At 43.3% G+C, this 20,949-nt stretch overlaps 2 protein-coding genes across 3 annotated transcripts in view; both read right to left on the reverse strand.

Annotated features, from left to right (window-relative positions):
- Positions 1–8,448, reverse strand: part of cep83 (centrosomal protein 83) — an 11,616-nt gene extending 3,168 nt beyond the window's left edge. Inside the window, exons 1-12 of the mRNA XM_042078682.1 lie at positions 8,376–8,448; positions 6,916–7,136; positions 6,368–6,518; positions 5,632–5,724; positions 5,045–5,176; positions 4,459–4,710; positions 4,083–4,214; positions 3,525–3,639; positions 3,113–3,257; positions 2,777–2,926; positions 2,551–2,626; positions 782–939 (exon numbers count right to left, since the gene is read on the reverse strand). Of these exons, the coding sequence (XP_041934616.1) occupies positions 782–939; positions 2,551–2,626; positions 2,777–2,926; positions 3,113–3,257; positions 3,525–3,639; positions 4,083–4,214; positions 4,459–4,710; positions 5,045–5,176; positions 5,632–5,724; positions 6,368–6,518; positions 6,916–7,124 (1,613 nt within the window). The 5' untranslated portion in view covers positions 7,125–7,136; positions 8,376–8,448. The remainder of the gene's footprint in view (positions 1–781; positions 940–2,550; positions 2,627–2,776; positions 2,927–3,112; positions 3,258–3,524; positions 3,640–4,082; positions 4,215–4,458; positions 4,711–5,044; positions 5,177–5,631; positions 5,725–6,367; positions 6,519–6,915; positions 7,137–8,375) is intronic.
- A 340-nt stretch (positions 8,449–8,788) lies between these two features.
- On the reverse strand, positions 8,789–20,828 carry arfgap3 (ADP-ribosylation factor GTPase activating protein 3). Of its 2 annotated transcripts, none has more exons than XM_042078685.1 (16): positions 20,673–20,828; positions 19,564–19,682; positions 19,130–19,202; positions 18,530–18,661; positions 18,323–18,397; positions 18,022–18,109; positions 17,574–17,621; positions 17,435–17,481; positions 15,570–15,721; positions 15,155–15,286; positions 14,401–14,532; positions 12,347–12,502; positions 12,047–12,170; positions 10,930–11,023; positions 10,682–10,800; positions 8,789–10,286 (listed from the first exon to the last, which is right to left on the reverse strand). In XM_042078685.1, exons 1-16 carry the CDS (start codon positions 20,739–20,741, stop codon positions 10,269–10,271), a joined length of 1,578 nt encoding a protein of 525 aa, XP_041934619.1. In that variant the 5' UTR covers positions 20,742–20,828; the 3' UTR covers positions 8,789–10,268. The 2 variants fall into 2 exon arrangements, with proteins under 2 accessions (XP_041934619.1, XP_041934618.1); XM_042078684.1 differs by having other exon boundaries at positions 17,574–17,624.
- Positions 20,829–20,949: the final 121 nt, after the last annotated feature.

Consider the following 20,949-nt stretch of genomic DNA (forward strand, 5'->3'; position numbering starts at 1 on the left):
AATACCTTTTATCTCCTGTTACATGCTGTAACCAGACAAAACCCCCATTTTGAACACACATGGAGAGGAATCTCATTTGTATGCATAAGCCAAACGTCTATTCCGCTCTAGCAATATTGAGTAATGCAACAGCTCAGGTAGCTGGTCTGGTGAAGTGTGACCTGCAACCTAACTACAGCTTTTTATTTTTTTAGACTTAACAATGAAGACAAAGAAATAACATCAGTGTATGAATACACTTGTGGGTCTCTTTTGGAAAGCAGAAAAATGCAGACTTAAGCGGAAAGGGAATGCATTCGGTGTACCGTACATGAGGCTGATTAATAAAAGATCACACAGCCATTGAGGCATTACTGGTGCAAGGGCAGCTCCTAGTGTGAAACGTGCTGTGCATTTCAGATAGACTTAAGAGTTTGGCTTAAGGAGACAGGTGACTGCGTAGGGATTGCGTACATAATACAGTCATTGGTATATACGCCTAAAACAAAAACTACACAATCGTGCAATTCCTACAGAAATCCTGAATCTGTGAACAGGAAAGAAAGATATTGGCTCGGACTGTGCCATAAACAAGCCAGCCAATCAACACATTCCTTCAAGAGCCCAAAAGGAGGGGTGTTTAATAAATTGTCTGTTGAGCTCAAAAACCAGCAATCTTTCACCGTAATCACAGACTCCATTTTGGTAGTACTAGGCAGACTACATCTAGGGTAGAATGAGCTTTGCATTTCCCATGTTTAAGAACATCAGCGCTGTGCTGACGTGGCAGGCTGGGCCTCACCTCTCGGCCTCCTGTTGGGTCTTGTCCATCTGGCCACGGGTGTTCCTCAGCTCCTCTCTCACGCGCTCCAGGCTTTCCCTCAGACGCTGGTTGGTGTCCAGAAGCTCGCTCTCCGACTGGGACAGCGCACCCAGCTGGGTGTTCAGCTCCTGGTTCCTCTGAGAGGAGGTGGAGGGGAACAGGGAGGGACAAGAGGAAGGATGGAGTCTGGACATGAGTCTATCACTAGTGCTACATGGCTGTATAGCAGCCGTGCACACAGATAGCTGTTGTTCTTATTTACACTTCCTTCTAGTCCCTCCACGTGGAGTTGGTGCCCATGCAATCTGACAGGTATACAGACGCCTGCAAGAAGCCGTGCTTACACTCTCTGGTGATGACCTTTTACGTGAATCGGACCCTAGTGGACTCTAGTGTAGTTGCGGGCAGTATAACATGGACCTACAAACTTTTGCATATGCAAACGATAATGTCTACGTAGTATAATGAAGCTTGTGTGGTAGATCATACTGTTAGGTATTATGCATGCAGAGTTGAAAGTCCTAACAGGGATACAATTTTAATGACTTGTGGGAGGGAAAAGTTGCTGAATAAAACCAAATGCAAATGAACTGTTTAATCAACTGATCTGCATTTTAATGTAATGCCTGCTCTTTGTAGGCTAGTTGTAACTGAACACCAAGGCAGGTGAAATGTAATACTACAACACCTGATCTTTGCTACTGCTATGTAGTGTAATGCAACACGAGCCAGGCATTGCAACTTGTGACTTGTGTCATAATCCTTAAATGTATCACATGTGGGTCATTCCAGGTCAATTCAACCAGGGCCCACGCACTTAGGTCTCAAAAAATTCTGAAAAACTTACCAGGTGTACCTATGTTACCCAGGAGACACACTGTAAAATTACTCTTATGTAAGATGTCAATGGGGCATTTCGCCCATGTTCAGGGTGGAAAATAAAAAAGAAAGATTTGCATAAGACAAGTCAAATTGGTGTTTTCAAAAAGAAGGGATCATGGAGAATAAAGAAAAACATATTTAAAAAATCTTTGTATATTCCCACAAGGTGTTTGGGTGCTCTGAAAATGATAACCAAAATGATTTTTCAGACTTGTGAGGTCTGCTGTTCAGACCCTGAAGGGATTTGTTTTCTGTTCATTGCTTTTTGTGAGTGTTTCTACTTATTTCAGTAAGGAAAATAAATCAAGAGCCTATGTTGAGTACAAATATGTCTTCTGAAGGCTTAAACAGAGCCCAGCCAAAAACTCCAATAAAATTTGTATCAACTTTGAGGGACAGCTATGACCATGCAGGATTATCCAGACCAAACGTGACGATTTTGCTACATACTATTCCTATTTATGTACCAGCATGCAAAAATTGAGCCTCCTACATGGTTTAGTTCTTGCGCTGTGGGCTTGTGAACTTTGACAAAAAAAAGAGGCTGAACAAAATTGACACCCCCCTCCCCCTGTAAAACTGGCTGGCTTACATAAGAGTAATTTTACAGTGTGTCTCCTGGGTAACATAGGTACACCTGGTAATTTTTTTCAGAAAAACCTATGTGCGTGGGCCCTGGTTGAACTGACGTGGAATGACCCATGTGTATTACCATGCACACCTTGTAGCTGGACGAGAAGGAAGATCAAATAAACGAGTGGGGAAGCTATCTTGTCATTAACTATGGCCAGTTTACTGGACACAGAGGGGACTCCACTTGACAGAACACAGTAATGACACGTATCTATGACTATGTAATAACTCACCTGTCTCAGCTCTAAGTTCTCTGACTGCTGTCTTTCAAGCTCCTCCACCTGAACACCAAGTTGTTGCACTTTCATCCTAAACACACACACACACACACACACATTTTCAGTTTAATTCTGTATTCACTACAAAAGTCCAAATTTCACTTAAAACAGCCATTGGCATTGGCAATTGTCTTGGCACATTTCTGAACAGATAGCGTGAGATGTGACTGGCTTGACTTACCTGAGACTGTGTGCTTCCTTGCGCGCAGACTCCTCCCCCAGCTGGCTGCTACGGATACGCTCCTCCCACTCGTCTCTCTGTGAGTTGGCTGCTGCCTCATGTAGCGCCCTCTGCTGTTCCAGCTCCGCCAAGCGGTTGTCCATCTCAAGCCTTAAAACATAAACACAAGCTCATTCATAAATACAGTACACATCACTTGTCGTAAACAAACACAGACACACAGACAACATCTATACACACAGTATAACTCAAACAAGTCTCACACAAACCCACAGAACGTCTCCAGAGAGAGCTAGAGAGAGAAAAAGAAGAGACACAGGAAGAGAGATGGCTCACTTCTCTTCCTGCACGGCGGCCATTTTGTGGAGTTCCTCCTCGCGGGCTACCTGGACCCGACGCACCATCTCCCTCTCCTTCTCCGCCATCAGCTCCTTGTTCCTCTCCACCGCCATCCGCAACACCTCCAGATCAGACTGCAAGCCTGGGGGAGACAGCAGGGGCGTGGGGATGAATGCGGTGAGAGAGGGGGAGGAGACGAAGGAGAGAAAGAAAAAAAAGGCATAGAAAATAGAGAAGGATGTAAAGAACAGCAAAAAAAAAGGAAATACATATAGAGAAAAAGGATTATGATAAGAAGCGAGCAAGCCAGAAGGGGAGAGAGATAAAGGGCAATTTTCGTGGACTGAAACAAAATACGAAACACACAAAACTATACAGATGTTTTGCAAGCAAGGAAGATGTTGTGTACCATCCACTTGGCTCTGTAGTGTGTCCCTCTCTCTCTCCAGTTCTCCTTTGGCTCTCACACACTCCAGCTTCACGTTGGTCACCTCAAGCTTGTGACTGTGCTTCATTCCCTCCACCTACACCAACACGTCATCAGCATATAACAGACATACAACTAATTGCCTCATCAAACCATTTGACGTCTTATAGTTTTTTTAGTAGAGTTCTGCTTTTATAATACCAAAAGTCTTACTGGTCAGCTAATAACAAATAAAGTCATTACAAATTTAACACCAAGCCATCATATCTCTTCTGAGCTGAACAAATGTATTTTTTATTATTGGCCCATGTTGCTGATATATAAATTTCATAAATATATATTTATGAGATTTATACGTATATCAGCAACATGACAAACCCTTCACAGTTTCTAAAATCTGGTGACAGGTTCAAATTAACTTTCCAGGCTTGGGTATTAAAAGCAGGATTAAGTCACCTCAAGGTCATTCTGTCCTTGTCATTTTGAATGTGAGCTTTGATAGGTCAGGGGTAAAAGCTGAAAGGTGAGTGGTGGGCTGACCTGGCTGGTAAGCATGTTGACCTCTCTCTCAGCCTTGTGCAACCGGGTGGTGAGCTGTGAGTTCTGCTCCTGGCTGAGCTGCAGCTCGTTCTCCACCCTCTCCAGCTGCATCCGCACCGACTGCTTCTCCGCCTGTGACAACACCAACCACAACAATTACACATCCAAAACACACACACACAGAAGTGAGTGAGAGTCTACAGGGCCAGATGAGATTCTACTATTCCAGGCCAGTATTAATAAACTAAGCTATTTGAAATGCAAAGCACGTTTTACACTAGATGTGGTGCAGAATGTGCCTACACTCCACTGCTGCCCCATGTGCAGTATATGCAGAGACAAAAAGAAAGAAAATTCTCTGAACCCCTATACTGACCTCCAAGGCCTTGACCGAAGCCTGGGACTCGGCTAGCTGGCGCATCTGGATGCGCTGCACGTTTTCGGCCTGGGAGCCGGAGCTGTCCCTCTCAGCGCGGAGCTGAGCCACCTCGCTCTCTAGGCCCTTGAGCCGCTGGTGCAGCTGGGCCTTCTCGCGCAGCAGGGCCTCCACACGCCGGCCGTCCCGCGCCGGGTCGCCACTCTGCAGCTGGGCCGCCAGCTGCTCCTTATCCTGCTCCAGACGAGACACCTGCACAACAGGGTACACAGGGCATCAACACAAGGACAAAGGGTTTGCTTCTTTACCCATAGTGAACTAAGCACACTTTTTCACATGTTCAGCTGGGGAGATCCTAAAATAAAAGCAAAATAAAGTGATTTTTAGCAGATGCTTTAATCCAAAATGACTCAGACTTGCTACGGCCAACTGCAGTGGTGATGTTACCATTGCTCCACCATGGCCACTTTACATGGGACATGAATTGAATGCATGCATATAGTCTACTAGTGCTCCACAACTGAAGCAGGAAAACTGGTGTGTAATTTTCCCAGACACATCAGCATACACACACACACACACACACCTCAGCGTCATATCGCATCTTTCTCTCTTCCAGGACCCGAGTATGCTCCTCCCTCTGCTGGTGAAGCTCGGACTTGAGGTAGGTGAGCTCATATCTGAGCTTATTATACTCTGAACGATACTTCTCTGCCTCCTGAGAGACAGAGAGAGAAAGAGAGAATATATATTTTCATTTTAATATATATATATATATATATATATATATATATATATATATATATATACACACAGTGAGAGAGAGAGAAACTATTGTTTCTAATAATTAAGAAAATAATAAGAACTGATTGTGATTTATTCCCAGTTATTCACAAATTTTCTTTCGAAAAAGTTTTAAAAGAGGCATTTTACTTCAGTTTTAGTTAAAGAACAAACATTCCAAAATATATACTCTTTTTTTAGAGAGTGAACAAATCAAATCCTCTTGTGGGGAATCATGTTTCCTTTAAGTACAGCAGCCCTAACACACCAAACACTAGGGTCACCATGGCAATTTCCGTTGGTTGCCATTGAGATGACGCTTGCAGCTGCAGCTTCCAGAAGGAGTCTGATGTGAGCTCCCTCCCTCCCTCTCTCCCTCCCTCCACTCACCTCCTCCAGTTTGTTAAAGCGCTCCCTCATGGGCACCTCCAGCTCCTGCTGAATCTGAGCCCTCAGCAGCTCCTGCCTCTGGGGAGTCATGATCTGAAGGAGACGCAGAAACAACACAAAGAGAAGATGATCATCACACACCTAAGTACATCCATCCATAAACAGATGCTAATCCTTCCTACACACACACCAAAAGATGAGGCATCTGTGTCTGCAAAACAAACTCTGCACAAGCATCCTGATCCATTGTATGTTTATAAGAGGTCTTAACAAATTGATTTGAAAGCATGTTCTGAGACAGTCACATTATCTCTTCATCCATCTATAACCCCATGGTCTCCTCCTCCCTATGGATTGTACACGGTCTCTGGAGCTAGTTATTCAAGACACAAAAGGTAGCCAAATGAAAGTCTGATGTGCTCAAAATGACCAAGGTTTTCTTTATGTCGGGGACAAGCTCAGCAGACACCCTCAAAGCACCCTCTGATTAAAGGTATATTGTACAGACAATGCCTTGGATCAATCTCCTTGGTCAACAAAAGCAAAGCAGTGTCTAATTAAAACAAATTTCTGTTTCTTTTTTATTATTATTTTTAAAATGGATTTTGTTGCTTTGTATTTATCTAACAAGTGCAATGGATCCATTGGATTCCTCTCCTCCTCTCACTGGAACTCTAATAATAAGTCCAGCGTCCACCATCTCGTAGGAAGGAAACGCAGCGCCGCTGTAGGCTACCTGTAGCCGCAGCTCCTCCATCTGTCTGGTTTTGTCCAGCAGTTCTCCCCGCAGCTCAGTCATCAGCAGCTGCAGCTTCTCCTGCGAGGTCTGCTTGTCCGTCAGCAGCCGCTTCAGCTCAGTCTGGGCGCGCGTGTACTCATCCTGCAGCCTGCAGCGGCAAACGCACACAGGCAACACACACAAGCATGGACACAAACCAAGGCAGACAAAGACAACAACAACAACAAAAAAACACACTCAGAAAGACAATTACAGCCACAAACCCATATAACAGACAGACACAGGCGCGCAAGCGCACACACACACACTAGGTCACACCCTCACAGCAAGGTTTTTCAAAAACAAAAACAACCAATGTCCACCTTAAACAAAATGGTAACTGATACTGCCTTTAAATCACCTGTAAATATCAAGTACCAGTTACAGATAATCTGGCTTTTACAATGTAAATAAGCATCACAAATAATTGGCTTATTTTTGTTGATTAACCACTACCACATACTATCCTTACTTTATCCTGTTACTGACTAATGGGTGCCAATTACCTGGTGTGCTCAGCTTTGAGGGTCTGGTAGTTGGTCTTGTGGTGTTCGCAGCGCATCCTCTCGTCGATCAGCATCTTTTGCAGCTCCATGTCGGAAGAGCCCAGACCCAGAGACGCCCCGAGCAGACCGGTGGGCTGCTTGCTGCTCCCCATATCCAGGCTAGGGAGCACAAGGGGAGGCATGGACTGTGCCAGCGCCAAGGGGTTCATCCTGCCCTCCTCCTCCATGACACAAGTGTGAGTGTGGGAGAGACAGAGGATTTCGAAAAGAAAGGGGCAGCACAGGCAGAGAGAGAGAGAGAGTGGAAGAAAAAGAGGGAGAGAGGAGGTGCACCTCCTTTTATAGCTACCCAAAAAACCTCAAACAGAAAGACAAATCTACCAATCACTCTCGAAATTATGCCTCCCACAGTCACTTCACGACCGAGCTCAATCAGATCCCTCGCAAATGTTTTAGATAATGACAACGTTCAAGTCGTTGACAGCGACAATAACTACAACGAATGGGGAGCAATCAGACGAAGACAAATGGCTTGGACTCTTGTGAGCGATGAGTGATTAGGGATCCTATTCCTAATCATACGAGGTCACACAGTCACCGTTGCCAGGGTAATGACGACTTTTTTTTTCTAACCACTTGTCATTCCCATCTCTCAAAAGCTCAAGGCAAATCCTAAATGCTCCTTCAGGTGATTTCCAAAGATTTCCCAACTGGCTTCTGTTGTGGATACGCTGGCTGCATTACCAAGGGAATGTGTGCTTGATGACAAACGACAGGCAGAGAGAGCTTGGGTACGCATTTGCCGCTACAAGGTGACTGTATCCATAGACTGTACCGTAAAGTTACAGAAAAGGTAGTGCTAGAACCTAGCTCGGACAGGCCAAACCTTCGTGTGCTTGTGTTTACATAATTTATGATGCACTTGGGAAACACAGCCAATCGTAATAACTTGTCATGTGAGATCACGAGTCCGTTTAGTAACTAGTCTTTAGTAACTTGGTGATTTTGCTCACTAGCATAACTAGTTGGAAAAACTTCTAGGCACTCATGTTAGTATGGACTTATCCAGGATAAGCCAGCCGGTCGTTAACTAGCAGACTTATGTTAAAGCTAGCTAACCTCGCTAGCTGGCCAAAGCAAGAACAGTTATTATGCCAGCAAAATCTGCCATTGGCATTAACTTAGTTGAGTCCTATGCACCAGCATAGTGAAGAGACAACCAAATCCTTAACATGCACTGATGGCATACATACAGCAGCTTTCTAAATTTAAAAATGGCGCTTTTTCTCCAAACTTGACATTGTGATGCTAGCAAGTTATCCGTTACGCTATCCAGTGTTTGATAGGGGCCACGACAAATGCCTGTGAATTTCAATATCTGTCCCATATTCTGTTGCCATTAATATTCTTATGAATACACTCTGAATGTTATCTGATGAAAGGCAATTACTGGCCCTTACCTCAGGCTGAGAGGACTCCCCTTCCTCAAGTTAGCTAGCAAGCAAGCTACTAGCGTTCCACCAACAACTACCGTAACAGGAAAGGACTACAAATGAAAGTTGAATGACGGGATTTGTGGTCTTATTTGGGGTGCTTGGTCAAAAATTTAAAAATTCCTCATATTCGTGGTGCTTTCACGTAAAGACACCCTGTACAGTGAGTAAGTTACACATTCCATTTGTGTAAGTAAGCAATGATATAATTCAAGTTATAATATAAGCCTACTTGCAGATGGGCAAGACAATAGGCCTAGGCTAATTTTTTTTATCAGGACTCCAGACCAGACTAGAATTATCCACATTACTTGATATTCACATGTTTTATATACACGGGTCCCCCATGTATGATATGGTTATGAAATACACACTTCAAGTTTACATTTGGGTACAGTTTAATAAGCATTTATACTGAGCAGGAAATACACAACTGGTAATGTCCAAAAGGCAAAACAAACTCCTTCACTATAAAACACACCTCAACTGGCCATAGCAAACTTAATTTCATTGTATTCCCATGCACCACTTTTAAATCAATAACCCTCTTTTATTAATTTTGTACATTTGTAGTCCCTTGTGCTCATCAGCAAACACAGCATATCAAACAGGAGGATTCCCATTTCATCAGTGTAAAACAGGTTAGACTACTCTGCACTTGGCTGTAAATAGCCTCATGATCCATATCAAGATGTACTGTACAATTAAACTATGTGGACGGGAGCAGCCATATGACATTAATGCAATTAAATTTGCTCATTAAAGCTTTGCACTGCCCTTTGTGCAGGAATTCTTATTGTAATTCCCAACAGACATTTTTTTTGTGTGAGATGGTGGTTCACTTCAAACAAGAAATTAGCAAAATAAACAGTGTAAAAAGTGCTAAACAGAAAAATAACTACAGCAGTAACAGCCATCTATAAAGTGACAGAAGAACCTATAATGGTAGCAAGCAAACAACTTCAGCTTCCTTCTAACAGTGTTGGCAGACCCTACATTCTTGCAAAATGCATGTGCAAGGGTTTCTACATCAAATGAGTCTTAACCTTCATCAAACTTTTAAAATGAAGATGCAGATTCCAAATTACACATCATTATAGTGTGTATCTCTGTAATTAACAAGATATTGGCTTGTTTGACTTTAGAGTTTTGTTTTATCCTTCCGAACAGCCAACTCTCTTTATATAATTGCACAGCTATCTGAACAAGTATTTTGCTGGATGTGTAAACTAAACTGACAAGATAATATACAGAAAACAAAAAACCAAACCAAGACTGTATAGATCCAAACTGTCAACTACACCTCAATTTGAAGCAACTAAATAACTGGCCTCTGGGTAATTTTCAGTCCATCAGCATTTTTAGTGATCTTCAAGACTTACAGGAATTCTAAAGGTGAGGTGACATTTTACATGACACTCCCACATAAGGCAAAGAGACACACACTCTTGTCCTCCAGCATTAACCACAAAATGAATGAATATCTGCAAAAGCATATACCAAAAATATAATCCCAAATCAAAAGTCTGCTGTACGTTATAAAAAAAAGAAAGTGCCCAAGAAAGATATAACCAACATAAGCCGCCATTTATAAAGAGAACGTCAAGGAAAAAGAAACTCCTTCACCCCTTGATTTGGTTATACACAAAAGCTTTGGCTTTCCATACCAAACTCACAGAGGCATTTCTCCAGCTCTGTGGCAGATCGAACATCTATCTACTTCATAAAGCTACATCGATGCATCGCACACAATCAGTGTGTGGGTTAGAACCGGAATCCAATGCTGAATGGTGGTCACATACAGTACAGCCCTCTGGTCTGTGGTCCACGTCTCTGAGTTGAATAGACGCCCCTCCAAGCTCATGTGCTGTAGCGATCCTGCAAAGAGACACACAAGAATGGATGAGAACATGTTTAAATCATATGGATTGCTTGAAGTATTTCAGTTTCAGTATTTGACCTGAAGTGTTCAGAATATGACGATTGTTTTGATTTTTTCAAAAAATACTACTTCGATATAACAACTTGAAGGGGCCTAAGTGGTTGTTATTGTATGGAGAAGTAATGCAATCATTGGAAAAATATGTTAGCCTTATTTTTCTGAATTAATTAATTTAATTCATTAATTGAAGTAATTGATTCAGAGAAACAGTCTAGCGAATGTTTTACACTTTGGTATATGCAATATGTATATATTTTTTAAAGCGTACAGACATTTTCAAATGTTTGAAATGTTTCATGTGATTAGTAGATAGAATGTGATGTGCACATGCCTGAATGGTGGACACAACTCCACTCGCCATTACAGAGAGGCGGCCGGCAACAGAGCGCACTCCCTGCTTCAACTGAGTCATGTCCGGCGCATTAGGCAGGACGTTGGTCAGAGTGTAGCCTAGTATGGACAAGTCCACACACACACACACAAACAAACACAAACACACACACACACACACAGTGTAAAAGGCATTTATTGCACTGAACAAAGGGATTACGTTCCACAGGTGATTCCCTCGGGTCTCACCTGTAGTGTTGGACTTCTTCTGCTCGTCAAACAGGTCAGCGGAGCTAATTGCAGAGTTTCCCGAGAATCTCTCCAGGCGAGTTCTTGCCTCATACTAGTCATTCACAGAACAAAAGAGCACCAGCGACACAGCTTTAAAGATACTATCAGTAATAAATAAATAAATAAATAAATAAATGGATTTAATTTAATTGTTTTTACATTTATCTAAACTGAGAACACTGAAGGCAATACTCTCAGAATTACGTAGTGTAGGAATGTACGCACATCTATAACATTCAACAGGTGCAGGATACTAGCCAATACGAAGGAAAAAGAAAAGATATCTGCAAACTGTCTTGCATGCTCCCAGTCCCACAAAGAAGTGGGTTAAGTAGAATTGCTGACACACTGGGATATGCTCAACTAGGCAGAAAAACAATCCTTATAAGTAATACCACTTAATAGGCTCATAAATGATCTAAACAATGTCATTCCATAACTCAGAATTATCAGGTTACAACATAAATACTTTATAGACAGGGAGCATTTAGTGCTCTAAAATGATTAGGGTGACAACTTGCCCAGGGAGTTAAGCTTTCGAGCCCTCTGTCTCTAGACCTAGCTTGCATGTGTCCTTTTTGCCATGTGCCACATAACCGCAAACAACACTTAAGTAGCAATTACAAATATAATGCACTCTCTACAGGGTTTTGGAGTGGCATATATAGGCTATACAGAGGTGTATACAAAGACTTTCTAATGAGGAGACACAGCACTCAAAGAATCCTTCATAGAAATCTATTGGGTTAGTTTGTAATGCCAAAATGGCAGTTATCTACACATATCCCACCCCTTCCTGTAATGTAACTGTTTTTTTGATCCTTTTCTGCCTTATTTTAGCGATTAGGGAGGTGATATTTATATTGTTCAGTTCTGATTTAAACACACTTTCACTTGATGTACTTTTGATGTCAATATGACCTTATGTATGCCTCCCCATTCATTTGAATATGAAAATAGCTGCCTGAAGCGTGTTACCAACAATGCTGCCGAGTGGGGGTCTGTGGCATGGTGGTCACCCTAGCTTGATAGTTGGGAGTGTTCCTGGTAATCAGGGTGGAGTGGGCAAACTCACTTCTGAATCGTCTTGCTTTCCGAAGTACATGTCAGAGGAGATGGCCTTCACATCCCCGAACTTCCTTTGTGCCTCGTCCGAGGAGGAGCTCGGGCCTGCGTCATGTTTCCTTCGGGAAGTGGGCCTAAAAAACAACAAAGCACCGAGTCAGCACTGAGAAGATAGACTACGTAGCCCCACCCAGGCCTTTATGTTAGAGAGCCTCCCTGCCAAAAACCAAAAGAACCAAATGAATATTCCCCTTAAACCCATTTCTGTTCCAGTTGTTTGTTTTGAGAGGGTGTTGTGACCTGAACTCACCGGTCATCCTGAGAGGAAGTCTTTGAGTTGATGTAGAAGTCTGGCTCTGGCTTAATAGACTCGTTCTTCCTGGAAGCCTCTCTGGATGCTCCACCCCACTGGGAGAAGAAGCTGTCGGATGAATCCGCTTTATCATCAAGGTATTTGGATGACATTCTGTAAACAAACACCACATCAAGTTTTACTTGTACAATGCCTTTTGCGCCACATCAGCAATACAAGGTGCTTTCAAAAGAGAAAGTGAACACGTAGAATACAACCACATACATAAATGTAGGACCACAGAAACAATGAAAGACCTGGGGGGTATTCCATCAACCTCGCTAAAGGCCAAACCTGGCTTATTTCGATAAGTCTCGCTAATTTTAGTGAGAAGTCCGTTCCATTAATGAGGTTAACGTGAATCCCAGCTTGGTAACCATGGGAATTTATGCCACAGAACTAACCTGCTCCGTAGCAGGTTAACTTTCAAGCTAAATTAAGCTGTGTTGCAAAAAAAAGAAGAAAAAAAATCAGTCGGAAAACGAGTCCAAAAAGATGGTTCCGTCAACCTGTCCTCTCGTCACCTGTAGCCTACAACTTCAAAAATAGAAGTAGGCCTATAGAAATGTTTTTTTCCGACAGTGCACCAAGCATGGATTTACAAATTCACTACCTCCAAAGAATGTATGAAGATTATACGATTAAACATGTTTTAACTTCACATGCGTGTGGTTCTAGGAATCGTGCTACTCTGCGTCACTTATGTTCGGTGGTGGTGTAATGTGCAGCGAGACGGTATAGGAAAGGAATTACATTCTTGTGTGTTCGCAGGTTCGCTTCCCATACGAAGTATTAAGGCTACATTGTTTATCACCTTGATGATGGCATTTTTAGTTATAATCTTTGATGAAAGACATATGTCTACTGCTGATAAAGGGTCATGCACATTTGGTAGACTGTTCAGTGACATATTATATCTGATGCAAGCCAAAGGATAATTATTCTGTAGCCTAGGCAGCGAATAATTAAAACTGCTTCATGTGTCGACGATTGTTCATGAATGTAAAATCAAATGTGTGCCACACAGATCAAAAACTAGGCATAAATTGAATTGAAAGCCATTGCATTTCAGATAATTTTATTTTAAACACTTTGGGACTTATGGGAGACAATAGGCTATTATGTTGATACTAATTTATTTTATGACCACCTACACCTAGACAATAATTTGGAGTGAACTCTTTTAATATAAGAACGTAGGCTATGATAGTTTTGAATATATGGCAAAGTTGTTTTTGAGTTTATACTATTTATTCATTCACTCGTTTTGTTCAAGCATAGACTGTAGGCTATAGTCTATGTGTTCACGAGTGAAGCCAATCAAACTCGCAATTCATTTCAAACCATTAGCATTGTTGTTTTAAATGTATGCTTTCATTATTATCCAATTTCTGTAGGCAAATTTTCTCTCGATGTTAAATTTGATGACTTTCGATGAAAATCCTGTAGATGGCGCTTGCCTATCGAACAGAAATCATCCAGTATTGTCTTAATTTTACGACATATATAGTCTTTCCGTCAATCTACTGTTTTGGTCTACTTTTCTACCTCGTGCACGAGCAGAGATGAAGCTGAACTAAACCTCGCTTGAATAAACGAGGCCAAGATGCCGCTAACTAATGGAACGGCTTCAGCCCCAAGTGAAAGTCTACGCTAGTTCAAGCCAAGCTATTTCTGTTAAGTGCCGCCTTCATTAGCGAGGTTGATGGAATACCCCCCTGTTCAATAATCTAACTTTGGTAAACCACAGAGTAATCAGAATATGTTCAAAACATAATGCATAGACAGATCACCAGACAAACTTCTGGACATTGCATAATGGTACAGATATTATACGCCCATGCAATTCGTGCAATACAGTCAGAACAAGCATACCTGGAAGCCTGGAAACCTGCATATACAACAATCTCTGTTTTAGAGTGTCAGCACGTTTGGTGTTTGTGTTTGAGAGAGACACACAAGAGTGTCTTGAAAGTGTATGTGTGTGTTAGTGATTGAACTAGAGGCCTCACCTGGAGGAGGAGAAGGTGCCGTGGTCCTCTCGGTCATCCTCCTCAAACCTGCTGAGACGAGGCGGCTGAAGGTCTGCTGGGGACTCCTGCTTGATGGTCTGCATGTCGGACATCACAGAGTGGGACACCCCACTACAGGGACACAGAGGGAAAGACAAGCCATAAAATACTGTGTGCAAGACCATATAATTACAAAAATATACACAAATACAAATAAATAATTGGTGATACACGACTAATGCTACCCATACATCAGAAGACTTTGACAAGATTTGGGAAAGATTCTTAAACTATTTGAGTCTTAACTATTGCCCCCCTACTGCCCCCCCCCCCCCATTCAAGCTTTACTCAAAAGACTTTCAAGTATCTTTCCCAAATCTTGTCAAAGTCTTCTGGTGTAAGGATGGTTTAAGACATATGCTATGCACAATGTCCGTCTTTCCTGTTGCTCAAAAGTTGTGTACATAAATTCCATTACTCCATAGTCTTCAAAAGTTACTTGCTCTTTCTATTAGAACAACAAAGACATTATGCAATTCATTTAGTTAAATATCTAAACGACTCAATGTTACTACTTGACCTTGACAACCTTAACAATATAGAAACATGTACTTTCCACACCACCACTTACTTACTTTCTCTGTCTCTCTCACACACACACACACACAGAAACAAAACCACACACACAAACAAAGACACGAACCCACACACACACTCACACACAAAGACACAAACCCACACGCACACACCGTACCCTCTGGCGCCAAGGCCCATGCCCAGTCTCTCAGCTTGTTCTTTCCTCTTTCCCTCTAGACCCTTCAGCTTCTCCCCATGGCTCTTTCCCTGCACCTCCAGGTCCTGGTAGGCCAGCCTCAGAGAGGACACACTGCACAGAGACAGACAAGGGGTGGGAATGTGCGGACAGAAAATACATTTGACACAGACAGACGTAGCTCAGACTAGTCCAAACTCTAGGGAAAGCTAGGGATTTGATCTGTGAGAATCACAGATTTCAGATGTCTGTGGGGCTCTTGGATTTAAGTCATGTTACCTTGACATGTATGGAGGGAGTGCACAGCGTACCCAAAACAACTCCACAAATTTCACTGCTATGACACAAGGAGACAGTGATGTACTAAGACAGACACTGAGGTACACCAACCACTCACTTGGATTCCTCGGGTTCCGCGGCAGGTTTTGTGCTGGCGCTGACGCTGGTCTCCGCTCGGAGTTTGTCCACGGCCTGGGCCCTCTTCTCCTGCGCAGAGAAGCTCTGGCTGCTCACTTTCTGGGCCCCCAGTCCACCCTTCTTAGAGCCAAGCTAAAGCAAGCAACACGCACACACAAACACGAGACTGGTCAGACAAACCGCGCTCTTCTGGCTCTCAACGAAGGCGGTCGCTTTTTCTCTCCCTCCCCTCCCCTTATCTTCCCCTGCTGTGCTCCTTTGTCTCGTGTAGTCTACTGTCTCATACTTTGAGAGACTCTCTCTGAACTGCCCTCCAAACTAAAAATCATTTACATTACATTACATTACATTTAGCAGACACTTCTTGACCAAAGTGACTTACATATGTCAGCTATATTACAAGGGATCACATTGTCCCCGGAGCAACTTGGGGTTAAGTGCCTTGCTCAAGGGCACAACGGTGGAAGCTGGGAATTGAACCGACAACTTTCAGGCTACTGCACGCTAGCCCAGCTCCTTAACCACTACACTACCACCGCCCCAAATCATGGATTTGATCAACTGGTTTCTCAACGCAATTGACACTATCTTCTCGATGAGAAGCGTGGGTTCGGGGGAACCTGACTGCCCTGCCGGAACGTTCGCAGCTGGCTACTCGATGGACGCGTGGGAGATGGCGGGTCGTGTGCCTGGCGGCTCTTTCTGTGGAGGACATTGAAGATATCTACCTATTCTGAACCATGATAACAGGTCTTATGCTGATTGGATTAGGCATTGCCCTGGTTTATCGAGGAATTCAAAAAACGGTGACAGCTGTTCAAAGCCCCGTAAGGCTGCCCGTTATGATTTGCAATTGGACCAGAATGGACTAAGAGGGTAGTCGTGTAAATTGGAATGCGGCTACCCGCCCCAAGACCAAACAACTACAATCTCATCTGCTTTTGGCCCCCCTCAACCAGCACTGGCCTCAGCCAAGGCCGCTGCTGGAAAAACAACTCCACCGGAAGAGCACTGCAGCGAGACGCTCTTGCATCCCTTTCCCCACTTCCTACAGACACCTGCTGATTGTGGACTCTGTCTGGGACATGACCAAGGCTGTCTCCATAGCAACTTACTGTGTTATCGCTTTGACAATCCTGCGGACTGAGGCACTAAGACTGTGGTACCAGGCGGAGCGACTCACCAGGCCTACACATACATCTAACACATATACAGGCATGCAGTCACCCCCCCACCCCATCGCCGCTTTGTACCCCCAGTCTGTCAAGCAGGTCTGTGACCAGCGCCGCAAATGGCTGCAGGACCGGATGGCTGCTTGCCTGCACTGGTATCCCTCCACCCCCCCACTCCCTCCCCCTGTTGCAAGTCGTGTGTCTTTCATGTTGTTGTGTAAAGTGTATGTGCTAATGTTGCTGAGGTGTTTTTTCCTGTTCCCATACTGTACTCCCCACAGGAGCATAGTCTGGGGGTTGCTTTTTTTCTCCTCCCCTCTCCTCATGTTATGCTGTCTACCCCCCTTTTGAAGGCTGCGCTTGTGAGGCGGCCGTGGAGATCTCGTGCAGGAGGGTCCCTGCATGGAGAAGACCATTTCAAATCCCTAGTATCTCTGTATACATGGCGAAATAAAGTTGAATTGAATGCCAAGGGAATCCCTTGCGCCCAAGCCCTTCCACCACAAGTGAAGGTCAGTGCTCACAGAACAGGACGGTAGGACCAGTAGGATGTATTTTGCAGTCGGTTTACTTTTATTTGACATTATACCTGGGTGTATTCAGGCAAAATGCAAAATGCAGAGAACTGATAGTGATAAATGTATGAGAACATGTGTCGGTTTTCTGAACGTACCGTTTTCTTTGCTGCCGTTGGTTTCTTCTTGAACAGACAGGCTGTGTCTGCAAAATACAAAATATATTCAGAAATCAACATTCATACAGTATTACAAACTCGCTTCCATTTGAGGGATGAGATTTGTTCTTTTTATTACCTAGAGCAGCTTTAGGAGAGACACTGAGCATATCAACTGTGGGTCCTTCTTCTGGAAACACAGAGAGGGGAGGGGGGGGGGGGGGGGGGGGGGTGCAGAGAGAGCTTGAGCTGTGCTATTCAGGTGCACAGATGAACATAATCTCTGTGCTGAGAAATTCAGCTTGCTCATTTCCCAAAAAATGTTCAAATACCGAAGCATACTTAGCCAAGGTCTCAAGCTTCAACAACCAGCAAGCTCTGCATGACCAGTTATTCAGGTCATCCATTCTGATTTTTAATTTTACTAGAATGAAATTACACTGATACATGAGCCGTGGTTAACAAGCTGGGAATCTTAGCACAATGAATAACATACAATCCTGCAGGATTTTTAAATATGTAATCTGCATTCCCAAGATTAGGTTTATTAGAGTATTAAAACTTCTGATAGGGGATCAGCAGTTTACCGTTGTTATTCTTCTCCATGGTTGACGAGGAGTCCTCGGCTGATAGGTCAGAGTTCAGCTCCAGGCAGATGGGGTCATTTGAGGTCACCTGGCAAAAAACAGACACATGTTGCAAAGTATGCTGGACAAACAGGACATGGCCAAAACTACGCATATGCCAAAAAATGCTGCCTTTAAACCGACATGGACCAACACACATACATACTCTCCCTCTTTCTCTCTCATAAACACACACTTTCTCACTCTCACACACACACACACACACACACACAATGAAAACCCACAGTCTATTTTAAGGTACCTGTGTGTGTTGGCTGAAAAAGTCCACCTGCTTATCCGTGGGCGATGGAGAGAGAGGCTGACTGTCCAGCCAAAGCTGCACAAGAGAGACCAAGACAAATTCAACACCAGCTGACATTTACACAAGCGCATATGAGCGTGAACAAGCACAGACACACTATGAAAGAATGACATGTGGCCAATGGTGTGGATGTGTGTGTGTCTGCACCTCTGTGCCATGATGTCTGGTGGCCTGGGTTGCCATAGTCTTGATCTTCTCCCTGTAGAGCTGAGCAGCTCTGCTGTTGTATTTAGTATTGGCAGCGCTTGATGTGCCGCCATGCTGATTGAAAAAAGCCATCTGAGGAGTGAGATAAAGAAAGAAAGAGAGAGAGAGAGAGAGAGAAAGAAAGTGAGAGAGAGAGAGAGAACAGAGTTTGAGAAGGAAAGAGACATTGTTTGGATAGGATGAGACAGAGAGATAAAGACAAACATTGACAAGACAATCCCAGCGATAAAACTTCACCTCAATACATGTGTTTGTTTGAGAGATCATTCATGCCAATATTTTATTTTTTACCTCTACAGTCCACAGGGTTTCACTGAAACCACTGTCTGAGGCAATTTTTTGTGTACAGTTCAGTTGAGAACTATGGATTTTCAACTGTCAGTTTGTCTAGTGCTACACAAGACACAATTTGGTGACTGGAGTCTTCAGTGATTCAATTCTTCTATTCATGACTTCACTGGAAATTAACGCGTGGACTGGTGAGCTCCTCCCTCCGCCCTGTCCCATGGAACACAACAGTGGACGGGGAGAGACACTCACCGCACTGGCGTTGCCTCCGACCTGCATACTGCGCAGCTGGAACCATGACCAGTTGAAGTCCAACTCTGTGGACCTGCCAGAGGAGAAGAACATAGAAGGTGAGGCCTCACACTGAGCAGTGCAAAAAAGCCCCCGGACGGAACACGGGAAAGAGTTCTGACATAAATTTAACTGACAGGAAGTTTGGACAACAGTTTTTGACATCTGTTGTTGTTGACATCTGTTATCTACAGATTGTAAACAGTACCTACTACATACATCTCAAAAGCACAAGTCATATATAGCAAGCATTTTAAACATGTTCACTTTGTCATGAAAAAGAATAACATTTACAACGTACAAAGTGGGGGTTATGTAGGGCAGCACACCATGAAAAATCTGAAATGTTTTGATGAAGAATCGTGAATTCCCAAATAAGCTACTTTGCAGCCTACCTGATGAAGGACAGGTGTACGCCCAATGACCTATGAGTCCCAGAGCAGTCAATACAGAGGAATACTCCATAGGTGATGCTTGCCCAGCTGGGATTCTTGGCTGAACAGTCAAAGCATACCTAAGACAATAATCATAGCATAGTGTTAAAATGTATTTTTGATGAGAATTAGCCTACATATCTCAAGAAAGGGGCAAAGCCTATACTGTTGGCCTTAATCAGCATATCGACTCAAGTTATGTGCTGGGTGTAACGCCATGACCATTCATTTAGTAAGTGCAGCACTCATGTTTGCGCGGGCACGGGCAGAGAGCTTTAATAAACAAAGTTTGACTCATGCCTTAGGTACCACAATGACGCAACTATCCTTACACCATCTTAGTTATCTTCGTGGGGAAAAAAACTACCAACAGCCAACTGATATCTATCTAAAAATCTTAAAAACGGCTCACGCATTCAGGAGTAGGCCTATAAAGGCCACAGGAATACCTTTAGCGCATACGGTGCGTAGACCTCAAAGACTGTTTACAAAAAGACCAACCGAATGCGGTAGCCTAGCCTAATAGGAAACTTATGAAATGTCATAGGCCTACAAAAACATGGGGACAACCAATTAGGCTACAATGGGCTAGCTTGAGTAGCCTGCGTGTTTCTGGAAAGCACTTGATCTCTGTCATCCCCAAAAGGCAGCGACTGAAAACATTTGCACAGCTGGAGTAGCCAATGTTATAATCTGTCGCCACTATATAATCTTTCACGGTTCCCAAGTAGGCTATAAGAAACACGCTTGTTTTGTTGGCCATTTTCCGATTTCAAGAAGTTTTGGAGCATGTCCGAAACAAAACAAAAAAAAACAAGTTTGACAAGATATCGCTAATAGCAGACATGTCTAGCCATCTACACTGTAAAATAAACCCGTTTTCTCCTTCCGATAATTCTGATAGATCGCATCTATCCAGTAGGCTACGTGACTTTCCATATGGTTCCTCCAACATTATCCATGGCATTCTGCAAGCGCTTACCGTGCGACGTGTCAGTATCATTTGATGAGCTAATTTACCTCCAACTGAGAGAAATATACGCACATATTCTTCTAACTTGTCATCTCACCTTATTCGTTGGTATTGAGCGCAACCGCTTAAATATCGTCGATATCTCCTGCTTGCTTGGATCAGACATCTTTACACCTGTTGAAAATTCACCTGACAGGCAACTGCCACTGTCAAAATGTAGCAGTTTAGTTTCCCTAGCTCGAGTTTGACACGTAGATGTGAATTTATTTTGGGATTATGCTGATTGGCTAGTGTTTAAAATTGGGCGTGTTCTTCATTCTGGGAGTTGTAGTCTCACATTTAATGCAAGGCAATTTTGAGGACAAAGCCTAGCC

Source organism: Alosa sapidissima, chromosome 22 (genome assembly GCF_018492685.1).
Source record: "Alosa sapidissima isolate fAloSap1 chromosome 22, fAloSap1.pri, whole genome shotgun sequence".
NCBI lineage: Eukaryota > Metazoa > Chordata > Actinopteri > Clupeiformes > Clupeidae > Alosa > Alosa sapidissima.